Source organism: Triturus cristatus, chromosome 9 (assembly GCF_964204655.1).
Source record: "Triturus cristatus chromosome 9, aTriCri1.1, whole genome shotgun sequence".
NCBI classification, from domain to species: Eukaryota; Metazoa; Chordata; class Amphibia; order Caudata; family Salamandridae; genus Triturus; species Triturus cristatus.
Genome location: NC_140592.1, coordinates 1046626653 through 1046643072, shown reverse-complemented (window position 1 = coordinate 1046643072; position 16420 = coordinate 1046626653). Strand labels below are relative to the sequence as shown.

The 16420-nt window shown below is 45.3% G+C and overlaps 1 protein-coding gene across 1 annotated transcript in view; it reads right to left on the bottom strand.

The window, feature by feature from the left end:
* PLCB2 (phospholipase C beta 2) overlaps positions 1–16420 on the bottom strand; it is a 573513-nt gene that overhangs the window by 449251 nt on the left and 107842 nt on the right. The window contains exon 2 of the mRNA XM_085626894.1: positions 1380–1457. Within this exon, the coding sequence (XP_085483020.1) occupies positions 1380–1457 (78 nt within the window). The remainder of the gene's footprint in view (positions 1–1379; positions 1458–16420) is intronic.

Here is a 16420-nt window from a genome sequence, read left to right as displayed (position 1 = left end):
CATGTATTGTCTATGGGTAGGAATGAAGCAGCCTGTTGGTGGTTTCAATCCCGTTTACATATAAAGGGCAATATACAAATAGGTGATCACTCTGAGAGTCAATGAGTGTCGGTCACATCATTGTTAATTAAGTTGCTGAAGAGTAGACCAAAAGTAATGTTCCATGTTAGTTCAGGGCATCTCCTCAAAAGGGATCTAGGAAAGCTGTGTCAAGAGCAGTAGAGGAATCTCTAGCCGGAATGAAAATACTTAGTATAGTGATCAGCGATAACATTATCAGAGATCGAAGTAGCTTTGGAAAAGTAGGGCTTTCAGATCGCTCTTGATGGCACTACATTGGGTCCTAGCACTCTCCAAAAGTGACATTCAGCAAAAGCTAAGGTAAGAATTTAATCCTCCAAGATACTACTTGCAACCCCAGTCAACAGTCTGGAATCCTCTGCTGTAACTAATATCACTGATGATGTTCTAAGAACAAGTACATATTCTTTGGTACTGTATCTTTGACTGCTGTTACTGCCTTTCATATATTGTTTTTTATTACATACCTATGATCTCAAGTTATCATTATGGATTATTTAATAAATGCAGAAAGGACCACAATTGGGGCCTCAATCCCACTAATGGATTAATTAAATAAATGAGCAAAGGTCATGTGGCATCACATCCTGTAAAGCTGTAAAACCATCTTACTTTGTAGCACATCAACTGAAGTCAAAGGAACTGTTTGGTGAATTGGCCCCAGTGCGACTTGACACATTTTATACTGCACTGCCTGTCCCAGTGAATGTGATGTAAACAGTATCCTCGTTGGTGTAACGATATCTGTACAAACCAAAAGCCTGTCTGTGATGTTGCATATAATGATATTTTTCGTGTATTCTTCAGCAGGCTATGACGTCCTTTCCTTTCCTATGAAATGTGCCACATTTTGAGAAAATGATCTCTCCCTTTGTCTCTTTCTCTCTCACTTTATACCTTTCTTTCACTACCCCTGCATTTTGTGTTTCCCTCTAGCTATTTGTCCTCTGATGGAGTACTGGAGATTACTTAGACATTATAGTAGTGAAATGTGATGAACTGTTATCTATGAAATTTTTTTTAAAAAATATACTGAATAAAATACAAAATCAAGCATCATAACTTCCAAATATTTTCATCAAAAAAAAGCTTAAACACGTAATTTTCTCAAAGGTCCAATATCACATCTCTCTGGAAAATTTCCTTCACGTAACTTGCACATTTACGCTTAGATTTTAGAAGTGTATGCAAGATATGCTTAAGTATATTTCTTTGTATTTTCAAATTTTTCAAATTAAATTATATAAAGAATAAGTGAACAAAGCATTCTCCCTTCTAAACATACGTCTTTATCTTACCTTACTTTGATATGTCCAGTACAAATAATATCCCTTTGGATCCACCCGCAAAACCACTGGAGATGCAATAGAAGTTTCCTGAATTAAAAACAAAAATACAAAATAGTCAACTACCAATTTGGTTCCCCCCTTGATTTTTAATGTCCTCGTTCCCTAGCTCTCTTTCGACTTCCTGTTTTACCTAATTTGTTAGCTCTTTAACACTCTTCATCAAGTATTACAAATTCAACAGATTGTCCATGTACTTCATTTTTTGAATGATTGTATGCTTCATGTAAATTCCCATATCATAAGCCCTAATGCCTTTAAACCCATTTAGAATCATTCCATAACTTGTTTGTTTTCATTACAGGGAGTACAATTGAATCCATACATCCATGCAGCCTTCTATCCATCTTTAACTGCATTCTGCATAATGAAGGAGTCTGAAAATCAGAATTTATATAAGGGCAGTTTGGAAAGAGACAAGTAGAAATGTTTCACTGAAAGTATTAGCAGATGTTATTTCAGAAAGAGATAGGTGCACATGTTTTATTGAAAGCCTCTATTGTGATTGATAAGGAACTTAGATGAAGGGAATTCTAGTACACACAGAGGATTCCCTTGACTATATCATCCTAAAAAAAGACCACGAGTTCTCGTGGGCTGTCCTTTAATGTTAGTCAGTAATTTTGACAGGTATACTGTTCACAGTTGATTTTTTTCTGAATATAACTTTATCATACAAAACGCGCACACTCAATTATATTATTTAAGACTGCGAAATCTTAAAATTGGCCTCCACCTTCAGACATTCTATAATACATCTTAAGGTATTTAAGATGTGATAGAGAATCACTTTTTATCAGATTGAGCTGGGTCTCATCACATAAAGACTATGAAGTAGAAACGTAATATTTGATGTTTACAGTTTCAAGTTTATTCTAGTGTTTGGTCTTTTTAAAACCTTTACACTAAAACACATTCATAAAACATTTGTGCACTCATTTTACAAAATCATAAAAATAAGTATAAATATAAGAGAAAATGTATATCATCTCAATAAAATACGTACTATACCTCAAATATCTCTCATGCAAGAGAACATTGGCAAGAGATGTTTATTTACATTCAGAACAAGATAGAAAACAACTCCTGTTTACTTTCAAAATTTGTGTATAAGATGTGATACATTTTTTCTGTCAAGATCATTGTTCGTGATTAATTTTGGTATTGTTCTTGAATCCAAAATTTCTTCTTAATAGGGTGCCAAAATTAATCATTCAGTTTAGGATTACTAAATTCTTGGTCGGTTTGTAATCCAACCGATCTTTACATATGTACTTTTGTAATATTTGTAGTTTACCATTTGGTAATATTTCTAAAAAACACATGGACAATATTTGCAAAGATGAGCATAAAGGTAAAAAGAGACACATATTTTCCAAAAGCTATAGGAAAATGTAACACATGGGGAAACTTTTTGTAAATGGCTAAATTGCTTCTATGAGTAGCTTTTTTTAACCAATAGCTTAAATATGTAGGTTGCAATACTGAATGCAAACAAAATTCAGTCCATTTTTACAATGCATGTTTTCTGATCATGTCAGTTTCAATCAGTCTAAAAGTATTTTATTTGATTGCCATAGCCATCAAAGCATACAGTAATAAACGTCCAAAATCACAATAAAATAAATCACACACAAGTACAAAACTAACAGTCTTAAGTAATTTTGTTGTTGATACATTTTTTACTTCTTAGTAGGAATCCGTAAGATTATTGTTAAATGGCAAAGTATACTACCACTTCATATATGACCTAACAACAAAAGTACAAAATCAATTTTGTTCAATTGATTGACAATAAAGAAAGACCAAGGAGTGCAAAGTTTATGAAGTGCAAATTATCATGAATTCCACAGAGCCCCAGGGGTCCGAAGTTAAATAAGTAATGTGACAGCACATAATGAGAAGGTGCAAAATTTATAACGTGCATAATGGCAAAATTCTCTTAAAACCTTTTAAAATTTCTTAAAAACTTGACAGTCAAAAATGGAGATACCAGGCGTATCCACTAACGACAGGAGCCACGATACTCTGTATAGAAGAACAAAATATGCTCATCTGTCTCAGGGGCCAAAGCGCAAGCTGGGCAAATATCAAATATCTGACCTTTTTTCCATTTGGAACTAAAAGCATTAAAGGGTAGACTGCCCAGACGAAACAGCATATATAAGCTTTTAGCTAAGGGTGGGGTAATAGTGTCCACTAACACTTCAAAGGGGGTGCCAAGGACAAGTCTGGCGGCGGTGTTCTGCATCGTCTGGAGTTTGCGGAGTAAGGACTTGTTTATGCCGGCATAGAACGCGTTTCCATAGTCAAGTCTGCTGGTGATGAGTGCGTGGTTGACTGTCTTTCTTGACTCAGGGGTGATCCACTTAAAGGTCTTGTGGAGCATTCGGAGGGTGTTGAAGCAGCTGGAGGTGACGGCGTTGACCTGTCGGCTCATGGTGAGGGATGAGTCGAGTATGATGCTGAGGTTTTTGGCGTGGTCCGAGGTGGTCGGCGGGGTTCCGAGGGCGGACGGCCACCAGGTGTTGTCCCATGCTGAAGGGGCGGTTCCAAGGACGAGTACTTCCGTCTTCTCGGCGTTGAGCTTAAGGCAGCTGTTGGTCATCCAGATTGCTACTTCCTGCATCCCTTTCTGGAAGTTGAGTCTGGCTGTGGCGGCGTCTTTGGTGAGGGAGAGGATGAGCTGGATGTCGTTGCTGTAGGATGCGATGTGGAGGCCGTGTTGTCAGACGATGGCGGCGAGGGGGGCCATGTAGACGTTGAAGAGGTTGGGCTCAGTGACGACCCCTGTGGGACTCCAGATGTGATATTCGTGGGGTTGGAAAGGAAGGGCGGCAGTCTGATTCTTTGGGTTCTTCCGGTGAGGAATGATCGGATCCAGTCTAGGGCTGTTCCTTTTACACCGGCGTCGTGTAGTCTGTAGATGAGAGTATGGTGGGAGACAGTGACGAAGGCTGCTAATAGGTCGAGTAGGATGAGAGCTGCAGAGGGTCCTTGGTCCAGGAGGGTGGGGATGTCATCCATGGCGGCGAGTAGGGCGGTCTGGGTGCTGTGATTGCTCCAGAATCCAGACTAGAACGGATTGAGGATGGCGTTGTCTTCGATGAATCGTGTCAGTTCCCTGTTAACTGTTTTCTCTGCAACTCTGGCTGCGAAGCGGAGGAGCGAGATGGGCCGGTAGTTTTTGAGGTCGGTGGGGTCAGCTGTGGGCTTCTTGAGCAGGGGCCTGACTTGTGTGCGTTTCCAGTCATCTGGGAAGGTGCCTGTTTCAAAGGTGGTGTTGATGATGTGCTGTAGTTTGGGTGCGATGGAGGTGGTAGCTCTGAGGTAGATGTGAGGGGGGCAGGGGTCTGTGAATGCCTTTCATGGTCGAGGAGGTGTCTTCAGCTGTGATCAGAGTCCAGGTGGAGATGGTGGGCTGGCTGGTGTGTCTGGGGGACGGGCTGTGGCCAGCTGTGGCATGTGATGGGTGGTTGACGTCTGATGGGTGGTTGGCGAAGTTGTCGTATAGGTTTTTGATCTAGAGGTGGAAGAAGGTTCCAAGCTGGTTGCAGCGGTCTTGGGACGGGGTGATGTCTGTGGCTTCGCTGCGGGGGTTGGTGAATTCCTGAATGACGGTGAAGAGTTCCTTGGAGTTGCTGGAGTTTGCGAGGATTTTGTTGTGGATGAAAGTTCTTTTGGTGGTTCTGATTTGGTTGTAGTAGTTCGTCATGGCGTCCTTGTTGGTGGTGTCGTTTTCGGGTGTCTTGGCATTTCCCCAATTTTTTTCCAGGCATCTGCAGGTGCGTCTGGCTTCTTGGAGGTCGGTGGTGAACCAGGCGGCTTTCCTGTGGCGCTGTTTGTCGGTGTTGCATAGCGGGGCGAGTTTGTCTGCGCAGTTGGCGATCCAGGTGATCTCACCGTGGCATTGGCGTCGGATGCCAAGGTGTGGCTCTCATGTGGGGGTGGAGTTGAATTGCTCGTCGGTGACCTTGCTCCAGTTCCTTTGTGGTGGGCATGGGGCAGGTTTGGGTTCCTTGGGTTTGTCGACGGTGAAGTGTAAGCAGTCATGGTCGGTCCATGGGGGTTGCATTGTGTGGCTGAAGTGGACACTGTTTCCTGCTGCGAATATGGGGTCGAGGGTGTGTCCTGCCCTGTGTGTCGGTGTGGTGATGAGTTGGTTTAGTCCGATGTCACGAAGTTGTCCTGGAGGGTGGTGGAGTTGGGGTCGATGGAGTTGTCGAGGTGGAAGTTCAGGTCACCAATGAGTATGTAGTTCATTGAGGCTATGGCGTGGGGTGCGATGAGGTCGGTGAGGTGGTGGCGAAGGGGGCCCGTGGGCCAGGGGGTCTCTAGACGAGGGTTCCACAGAGCATGGAGTTGGGGCTGGTCTGGATCTGGAAGTGCAGGTGTTCCGCGGAGGGGAAAGTTTTTCTGGAGGCGGTGAGGTGGAGAGTGTCCTTTTGGGGGGAATGGCGAGGTCCCTTCCCGGGTGGTTGGGGCGGTCCTTCCTCTGGACCTTGTATCCTTCTGGGATGGGGGTGTTGATGTCAGGCCGGAGGAGGCATTGGTCCAGGTCTCCGTGAAGAAGGCGATGTCTGACGATAGAGAGTCAAGTAGGTTCCAGATCTCCACGACGTGTTTGTGTACGGAGTGCAAGTTGAGGAGGATGCATCTGAGGGTGTCACTGGTATTGGTGTTGGTGGTGCTGGAGGCAGGGTTGGTGGTGAAGGTGAAGGTCTGGCGGCAGTGGAGGCAGGAGAACTGGCCATGGGTCATTTTAGGCGTGACCTGCTGGCAATCTCTGAGTCTTCCGGGGTTGAGTGCGTGGAGGGCGGCTGAGTTGTAGTGGTGGGTTGTCCGAGATGCAGGGTCCCTGGCGCTAGTCGCAGTCGGGCCGCGGACGGTCGCAGACGGGCTTTGCTTTGGCATGCCTACGGCATGCCGGTGGCGCAGTCGCGCAGCAGCCTCCATTAAGTAGGGGAGGGGGGATGCGGGAAGGCGGGAAGCGGTGTTTGGGAGGAGGGCGGGGTCTGACGGACGGGAAAGACAGAGAGGAAAAATGAACAGTCGCAAGCACTAGGACTGAAATAGGCAAAAAGGAAACAGCAATCATAAAGAGGCAAGCACTGGGACTGTAACAGACAAAAGGAAACAGCAATCACAAGGGGCAAGCACTAGGACTGAAATAGACAAAAAAACAGAGTCAAGCAGGTAAGGGAGCGGGTCAAGAGCGGTCTCGAACTGTGCTCTCCTAGTTCAGCGGCGGTGACGGCTGGGCAGTGCTGAGTGGAGGGAGAGCGGTTCCCAGGCCAGGAGGTCAGGGCATTTGCTCGCTCCTCCACACAGCAGCCTCCATTAAGTAGGGGAGGCAGGAACTGGCGATCGGGAGGTGGGCGGGGTCTGACATGCGGCGAAGACAGAGAGGAAAAACAAACAATCACAAGGGGCAAGCACTAGGACTGAAATAGGCAAAAAGGAAACAGCAATCACAAAGGGGCAAGCACTGTGACTGTAACAGACAAAAGGAAACAACAATCACAAGGGGCAAGCACTAGGACTGAAATAAACAAAAAACAGAGGCAAGCAGGAAAGGGAGAGGGTCGAGAGCGGTCTCGAACCCTGATCTCCTTGTTCAGCGGCGGTGACGGCTGGGCGGTGCTGCGGGGAGAAAGAGCGGTTTCAAGGCCAGGAGTGGCTTCAATTGCGCCACATCTGTAATTCATTTGAGACCCAAAATGAGGAACAGAAGTATAAGGGCCGTGCTGACCGGAATTGATATAAGTGCTGTTACAAATGTGTTCTAAGCTACGGCCAGCTTCTGGGTGTCAGCATACCCGCAAACTCTGGCTCCAAAAAGTGCTGCACTATGGGCGTAAGTGTGGTAGACCTCAAGTGCAGGTGACATTGCATGAGAATGGGTCCGCTTGTGTAAACATAGAATAGCTTTGGATCTACGTGCTGTTAGCATGGAAATTTTATTGAGTTGGGGTTCCCACTTAAGCTCATCAGTTAATTTAATTGCCAAATAATTTAAGCTAAAGACCCTTTCAAGAGTTTCACTAGCAACATTTACATCACAATTTCTAACTGTTCCTTCCCCAAATATAATTTATTTAGTTTTATTTGCATTCAGCTCGAAACCCCATGACTAAGCAGAATTTCACAAACTTATCAATCAAAGTTTGAAGACCTTTAGGGGTCTTTGAGAGAAGAAGTGATTTTTTCTGCAGAAAGGAGTATGGGAATCTTTTTACAATTCAAAACAGGAGAGTCGTTCTTACAGGCCACAAGTTCCTCCCCCATGCCATTAATATACAGTGTAAACAGGGTAGGGGCAAGAACACATCCCTGCCAAGAACACATCCCTGCTGAATGCCGGGAAAGATGGTAATGCGGTTGATCTGTTCCCCACTACTGCCCCAGCGGACCGAGGCATAATTTGTATTGTGAAGTCTAGAAAGAAGACTAGTAAGAATATCAGGTGCCCCCATTTCTACTACAACTCTCCAAAGATTTTCCCGTAGGACAAGATAGTATGCTGCTTGCAAGTCTAGAGTGCAATTTAGGGTTAGACATTTCCACAGGCCAGGAGACTTTTCTGTGATTATTAGCTAGAATAGGCTCCGGAACCACAGCGTTACAAGAGGTTAAAATCCTTTTAAAAGCATCCCCAGTTAAAGTAGTGATCCCGGGGTATTATCATTATCAATTCAAGTAACCACTTTCATGTCACCAAGCAGTGACCACAGCCTTACATCAAGAAGAACATATTCAATGACGCTTGAGTAAGATCCCCTTTCAAATGTAAATGATCTTAATGGATTGGAGCAGGTTTGCCCATTACATGCCCTAAGGCCATGACGAACCAGTAGCTAATAGAAAGGCAGCATTAGAGAAATGATGCTGGAATTTGCATATTAGAAAGGGAATGCTCCACTGTTCTTCCTCTTGCTTGTCTAGGTCATTAATGAATGGTGAAGGCTCGAAAGATACTCTGAAATCCCCTGCAGCTATTATTTTCACTTGCTACTGATACGGATCAATTAATTTCGTCCAGCAGAACCAGGGCGGATGAATCATTATCGGCAGGAACTGACTTGACATAAGATTGACCAACACCATGTGCAAACCTGAAGGGAATTTAAGCGAAACCCCCATTACATTGGGGGAGTCTATCTTTAATAATGCTTGCGAACATGCAATATTATTTTTTACCAAAATGAATAACCCCCCAGCTGCTTTCCCAAATTTCCTTGGTGGCGTCGCTTCCCAACTATATGAGACAAATCCATTTTTAAACATTTTTTCCACTGCCCATGTCTCTTGGACTGAACATACATCATGGTTTTCTATGGAGGAAGTCCATTCAGAATCAGTAAGTTTAGGTTCAATCCTTGCCGAATTTCATGAAATCAGGGAAAAAGCATCTTGTGGAACCAACATTGCTTGGCAGAAGGGATCTTGATCTGCACGATCGTGTAGTGTCATGTTCTTGATGCTGAGGTTAAAAGTGTCTTTTCCCATTCTTTTCTTCTGGATTCCATACCCATTTGCACCAGCTGCAGTAAGTGCGATTGCATTAAGTAAACAAGATTGGGTAACCTTAGAATTGGATTTACCTTGTTGCCTCTATCAATCAATTGAATTCAAGGTAGTGACTGCGTCTCCTGCTGCGAAGCCAGGCACTAAAGGTCCTAAAACAAGGAGGTGTGTGGGCAGAAAGAGAGTCCAGGTTCTTATTAACATTTTGGGATGATGGTGGTGAAAGCTTTAATCTGATGGCAGAGTTGGAGTTCCAGATTAATGAGATCTTGGACTAACAATTCATTTTTTAGCGACAGCAGGATGCAATCAGGATTGGAAGAGCCAGTATTGCACCATTAAACACACTCGTTGTCGGATCTTATTATAGAAAGACAGTTGTGTTTTGTTCTGAGCCAATTTATAGCCTTAATTATTAATGACTCAGCGTCCTCAAAAGCATCCTCTGTCAATTTGGGATGTTAGATAAATTAATCTTCTATTGTTATCTCCCAGGGACTGTGGTTGCAGCCAATACGGGCATCTGACAACAGATGGCTCACTTGCATCAGAAATAAAACAAATTAGTAGACATATTAACATGAGATGGATAAGTAGAGGGAGGTCTTTGATTAGGCTGATGGTCAAGAGAATTTAGCAATAGACCAAAAAGGTTCATGCCCTGGCTGAGTCCGCCAAGGAGGCGGAACAACTCTAAAATAATCTTTGCTTTGGGTAAAATTAGTGTTGTTAGGAGGCACCAGACTTCCAGGAGTACGACTTGAGTTCTAAAAAAGAGAAAGTAATTGGTTGGTGTTTTGTGAACCATTGGACTCCCCAGCAGTAGTATTTATTCCAGCAATAGGCCGTAATTGTGCCTCCTAATCTCCGCCCTACAGTGGCAGGTACAGGTTGGCTGCGTGACTTTTCTCATTTGCAATTCGGTCAAGTGTGGTGACTAGGTGCCTTAGATCATCCAGCTTACAATGGAGTGAAAGGAGACCTTCTGAGTCTACAAGTGCAGTAGAAGTTATAGCTGTAGAGTCAATAGGAGTAAAGTTAACCAGAGTTATAGAGGAACCTTGGGGTTGACCTGAAGAGGCAGCTGGAAGTTGACTTGGTGGCTTGTCAATTGTTAAAGCAAAAATACCTATTAGAGCTTGGAAGGCTAAGGATGATATTAATTTTGGTGACTTGTGATAGGTCAAGGGATCTTTATATATATAGGGCCACATTACGAGTCTGGCAGTCCACAATCGCCAGACTAACTGGAACGCAGCGGTGGTGGCCCTCCAGCCCCCCTATTACGACCAGGGTGGTCAGGCCACCCTGGGATCCCCACTACTGGCGGATCAGAGATCCCTGGTGGTGGCGTGCCAGTCTTAAGGCTGCAATATCCCAAGTATATCAATCAATCAATCAGGGTTATTGTAGAGATCGGCTAGTCACCCGTTAGTGTCTGAATGCGCCCGGGTGATGGGGAGTTCTGCAGTTCAGTTGAAGAGCCAGTTCAGTTGAAGAGCAAGGTCTTGAGCTCCTTCCTGAATTAGGGCAGTGAGGGTGATTGCCTGAGATGTAGAGGAAGAGAGTTCCAGATCTTCATGGCGAGGTAAGGAGAAGGACCGTCCTCCAGCTGTGGTCTTGCAGATCTGCTGCATTGTGGCCAAGGCTAGGTTGGCGGAGTGGAGGTGTCTGATAGGAGTGTAGAAGGAGAGGCTGTGGTTGAGGTATGCAGGTCCTATGTTGTGGAGGGCCTTGTAGGAGTGTGTGAGGAGCTTGAAGGTGATTCTTTTGTTGATCGGGTGCCAGTGGATGTCTCTCAGGTGACCGGAGATGTGGCTGCAGCGGGGTATGTCCAGGATAACTTGTGGCAGCGTTCTGGATTCCTTACAATTTTTTGGGAGCTTCTGGGTGGTGATGGCATAAAGGGCATTGCCGTAGTCGAGTTTGCTGCTGACGAGCGCCTGGGTGACCGTTCTTCCGGACTTTGTGGGAATCCACTTAAAGATCTTTCAAAGCAGCCAGAGTGTGTGGAAGCAAAGGATGAGATGGTGTTAATTTGGTGGTTCATTGAGAGTGAGGAGTCAAGGATGATGCCAAGGTTACGTGCATGGTCAGTGGGTGGAGGGAGCTCCACCAAGAGTTGTCCCAGGCAGAGGGGGTGGTTCCCAGGATGAGGACTTCAGTTTTGTTGGAGTTGAGTTTGAGGCAGCTGTCCTTCTTCCAGAATTCTTGAGGTCCGTCGGATCGGCAGAGGGTTTTTTCAGCAGGAGGTTGATCTTTGCATGTTTTCAGTCTTCAGGGAAGGTGGCGCACTCGATGGAGCAGTTGATGGTGCAGCAGAGTTCGGGGGCAATGGTGATGCTGGCTCAGTTGAAGATGTGGTGGAGCAGAGGTCCCAGGGGGCTCCTGAGTGGATGGTCTTCATAATCCTAAAGTGTAGTTGGTGGACAGGGTCGTCCAGTTGTACAGGGTCAGCTGGAATCTTGAGCAATTGGGTGCGGTGGCTGCAGTTGGGGTGGGTGGGTCCTACGTTGCGAAGGTGTCATAGATGTCTGTGATCTTGCAGTGGAAGAAGGCGCAAGGTTGTCGCAGAGGGCTTGGGGATATGTCAGAGGCATCCATGCTGGGTTTGGTAAATTCTTTTATCACAGTGAAGAGTTCTTTGCTGTTGTGTGCGTTTTCGTTTATACGTTCATGTGTGGCAGTTTCGTTTGTGGTTCTGATGAGGTGGTGGTGTGTGGTGCCGGCGGTTTTGAAGGTTGCGTGGTCTGTTGGGGTCTTGCTTCTATTATAAGTTTCCTCACTGCCAAAGTTTTCATGGCGGTGAGCCCACCATGAAAACCGTGGTGGAGAGGAAACAAATGGGCCATATAGGGTCCCTTGTTGCCTCAGGGCCATGGTATGCATTCAGAGAGCCACATGTTGTGCCTCGCTGTGTGCATGCACCCCAGTACTTGCACTGCATAGACTGCAGCAGTCCCTGCAATGCAGGTACTGATTTTGAGGTTCCTGTTACGGTGCCTGTTTCACCGCTCTGGGAAAGACAAAGAACCACCTGTCAGATAGGAGAAACTCCTAATCTTGCAGGCGGATCAACCACAAGTTTGGCAGTGCGGGAGTGGGGCAGTCCAGCTCCCGCACCGCCAAACTTGTAATGAGGCACTATGGGGCATATTAACAAGCCAGGCGATAAAATTATCGCCGCTTTATCGGCAGAAAACTGCCGCTAAAACGGCGATAATGGGCTTGTTAATATGCTCTATGGAATTCCAATTGAAGCCCATGTTAGACGTCCTTCACATTTAACATGGGCTTCAATTGGAATTCCATAGAGCATATTATCAAGCCCATTATCGCCGTTTTAGCGGCAGTTTACTGCCGCTAAAGCGGCGATAATTTTATCGCCTGGCTTGTTAATATGCCCCATAGACGTTTAAAAAATTGAAACTATTTTGTGTTACTGTGTAAATATGTGGATTTCATCATGAAAATGCCAGCTCCCAATGTGCTAATGTCCTGCTGTCCTATTGGACACTCCTAAACAGGTTAATTAAATAAAACCAGATTATATGCAGCAACTCCTGAACCCATTTCATAACTGAAACACTCTAATTTAAATAATAGCCAAAGTCAGTATACACACCTAAACAATACAAATAACACATAAGTACCAGAAGAGACAATTCATTCACTTCAGAAGATTGGCAGCAGCTTACAATTGGTAAATGGCATGTATAGACCCATATATAATATGGTGCTAGCATCAAACAATCAACAATTTCCAGCTGACAGATTTAAAGGTCTCTCACAATTTATACTGCCACAAATTCAAATGCCATCGCTGCAGAACTGTTTACGTGTTAAGGCAATAACTATTGTCAACTTTGACATCATCCAACTAGTACTGCTGACTCAAATGGTTCATGTGATCCTGTCAGTCATCTAAAATGTAGAAAGCCTGATCTAAGGATTTCAAATCTCTTACAATTTACCTACTACAGTGTAAATGTTCTCTAGGCAAGAACTCCCCAGTTAACTATCACAATTTTATATTGTGCTTTTTAAAGTCTCTTTGCTGCTCTTCCTTGTTTACTATCCGGTCCATGCAGCCTTTGTTATTCCATTCCTATCCGAAAATGTTTTCAGCTATAATTCTAAGTAATGGCGAACTTGACGAAGCGCGCTTCATCTTTCTTCGAAAATTGCGTGTAGTTTTTTAGATGCACCTTAGACAGTACCATATGCCACTGGCTCCTTCTAAAGAGGACATTTGCATGCTTGACTTCATTTGCAAGACATTCAAAAACCTGGCTGGGGATTGCTGTAATCTGTTTTTCAAATTTAGTAGATGGAGGGAGGCGGCGCTGTGAGACATATGAAGTCTTGAAATAACAAGGGAGATTTGATATCCACACCAACAAGTAAACATACCATTTAGGGCTTAGGGCCTGTTCTGAAAGCATGAAAAGCACACAAATTAGTGCCCCATGGTGTTTCCAAGAAGAGTATTAATAGTACAGCCTTACCATGTGTGAGTGAGTGATGCCAGCCAAAATATATAGAGGTGGAAATGTCAGGTAGATAGGGTTGAGATCTCCTTTGACAAAGGGACATCAGAGAGTCGCATGTAACACTTATTAGCACCCAGAATCGAATAGTGGGTCCTGGCTAGCCAATCAGAATGCTCCCTTTGCTGACTCTCTAACTTTACAGCCCCATAAAGGAAGCCTTCTGTACTGCCTGCTTGCAGCGTCCCTGCTGTGGGGCCAGGGAGCGCTGTGGTAGCAGGAGCTGTCTCTTACCTTAAAGGTATGTTGAAGAAAAGTCTCCATTCTCTTGCTGGGCTTCCTCGGCCTCTTCACAAGCTGACAGGTTCACACATGGCTGTCTGGACAGGAAACAGTCGGAAAACCACGGTCTGAACCACATGTGTTCCAACTACGCAAGCTCCACCACCCTTGCCTTAACCACGCCTATGCCGTAATCACGCATATGCGTGGTTAAGGCAGTGCGCGGTCTTGCTGCTGGAGGACGGAAGCAGGAAGACAGCGCTCTGAGGTAAGTGGGGCTGGTTTTTTTCTTTTAGGGCTGGAAGTGGGTCATGGTAAGTTTTAGGGCAGTGGAAGGGGTTGGGATAGTTTAAGGAACAGAGCAGGGGGAGAAAGGTGGGTTGGGTAGTGTAAGTTAAGGTGCAGGATTTTAGGCCTTAGGGCAGTGGGAAGGCGAATGGGTTGCTGCGTTAATTTTTAGGGCGGGGTGGGGGTAGGTTTAGGGCAGTGGAAGGGGTTGGGGTAGTTTAAGGTAAGGCATGGGGGTGTGGTGGTGTAGGGGTTTAGGCCGTAGGGCTGTGGGAGGGGAATGGGTTGTTGGGGTCGTTTTTAGGACTAGGGGGTGGGTAGGTTTTAGGGCAGCGGAAGGGGTTGGGGTAGTTTAATGGACAGTGCAGGGGGTCAGGGCAGTGTAAATTAGGGTGCAGGGTTTTAGGCCCTAGGGAAGTGGGAGGGGAATATGCAGTTGGGTTAGTTTTTAGGGCAGGAGTCAGGGTAGGTTTTAGGTCAGTGAAAGGGGTTGGGGTAGTTTAAGGGACAGCACAGGAGGGGCGGGGGGTCAGGGCAGTGTAAGTTAGTGTGCAGGGTTTTAGGTTTTAGGGCAGTGGGAGGGGAATGGGTAGTTGGGGTAGTTTTTTGTGTTGTAGGGGGCCGGGTAGGTTTTAGGGCAGTGGAAGGGATTTGGGTAGTTTAAGGGACAGTGCAGGGAGAGCAGGATTGTGGGTTGGTCGGGGGGAGGCAGGGTAGTGGCGACCCACACATGCCCCTTTACCATTTATGCCTATACCACAAATTTTGTAGTAAAGACATGCGTGGTAAAGGAAGGCATGATTAAGACGCATTTGTGGTTGGTTGCGTGGTAGAGGCACGCATGGTAAAACCATTTGTGCTTCTATCATACAACCCTGTCTGGACTCCTCCTCTTCTTCGCTCTTTGTGAGAAAGTAAGCCAATCAGCCAAAAATAAATAGCAAAACGCAAACAAACCTTTTCTATATTTTCATTGGCTAGTTGACCTTCATATAGGCTGCGCAAAAACCTCTGCAACTTTTCACAGCATCCTTTCATCAAATCAAAATGCTGACGTTATAATGAACTATGTTTGCTTGTCCATGCTTCAGATTAGTCACTAGGAGAGAGGGTGGAGTAATATATGCTGTCAAACTCCAGAATATAAAAACAATTCTTAATTTTGTTCTTCCAATAAGATTTCTAACTGGCAGCATGTAGGAAATTGGGTTAGTTGAGAGGGGTGGAAGCCGCACTGAGGCAACAACCACAATTATTGTCAGGGTAAACCAGAAAAGTCACTGAATTAACCTGTGCTTAACCCTCTGGTAGCTTGGCGCAAAGCAGTCAGGCTTAATTCAGCGGGAATGTGGGAAGTATAACAATTTAACTTTAAAAAATGCATAGATACCAGAATGACAAAAATACAATCAGTAGAACCGGAGATATTGAATTTATAAGGTTTTAGGAAAATAGTGCCAAGAAGCAGAAAGCACCACTTGTGGTTATCTGGTCGTGCTGGAGCGGGGGAAAGTTCAGGCTGATAGTGATGGAGCATGTGCCGGGTACAAAGACCAGGTTAGTCCTGCTGAAAATTTACTTTCTCAAGTCCAGCGTGAAAACGTACTGTTCATGTTTTAGGAGTCTGCAATTAGGAGGTTTTCGGCGTGAAGAGCAGGTTGAACATTACGTACAGAGTTCACTGTAGCACACAGATCTGGTCATCACTGGAGCTTCGCGGTGGAGGATCGTTGCAGAATATTGCGGTCGGCGCAAAGTGCAGGTTTTGTGTTGCCGGTCAAAGTGGGTGGTTGCTGTTGTCTCAAAGAGCAGGTCTCACTGGAACTTCATGTTAGTGGTTGTGGGCGGTGACAGAGTTTTGGTGCGAACACTCTGATTTTTGGTAGAAAGAAGCCCAAAACGTCAGGATTTTCACCTTTCCTTCCAGGAGGAGCTCTCACTGATGCCAGCCAAGAGTCCAGGACCTGGAGGCACTGCTTAGTGATCATACCTCACTCCAGCAGAGGCCAGCAGCAGGGCTCAGGCATGTTCTGGCAAGCCCAGTTAGTGCTGGTCTGCTGGGCAGTTGAAGGAAGGACTCTGGAAACTTGTTGTGTTCCTGTGGCTCACACATGAGGTCAGATAACTGACCCTTGGAATCACTCTAGTTAGCCTGGGATAAAGACAAGCAGGTCCAATCTTCCTTCTTCAGACAGCAAGGCATTGCTTATGGCAGCATGGCAGTCCTTTTGGCAGCTGGGCATTCCTTCTTCTGAATCTTCTACAAGTCCAGGTCTATTCTGATGAGTGATTCTGAAGGTCCTCTTTTTATACCTGGTGCCAGCCTTTGTGTGAAGAACTCCCTGGCCTACCTTCAAAACAGGTTATTTTCAGTTCTTCCCCTGGTCCATGCTACAAACTGTCTGG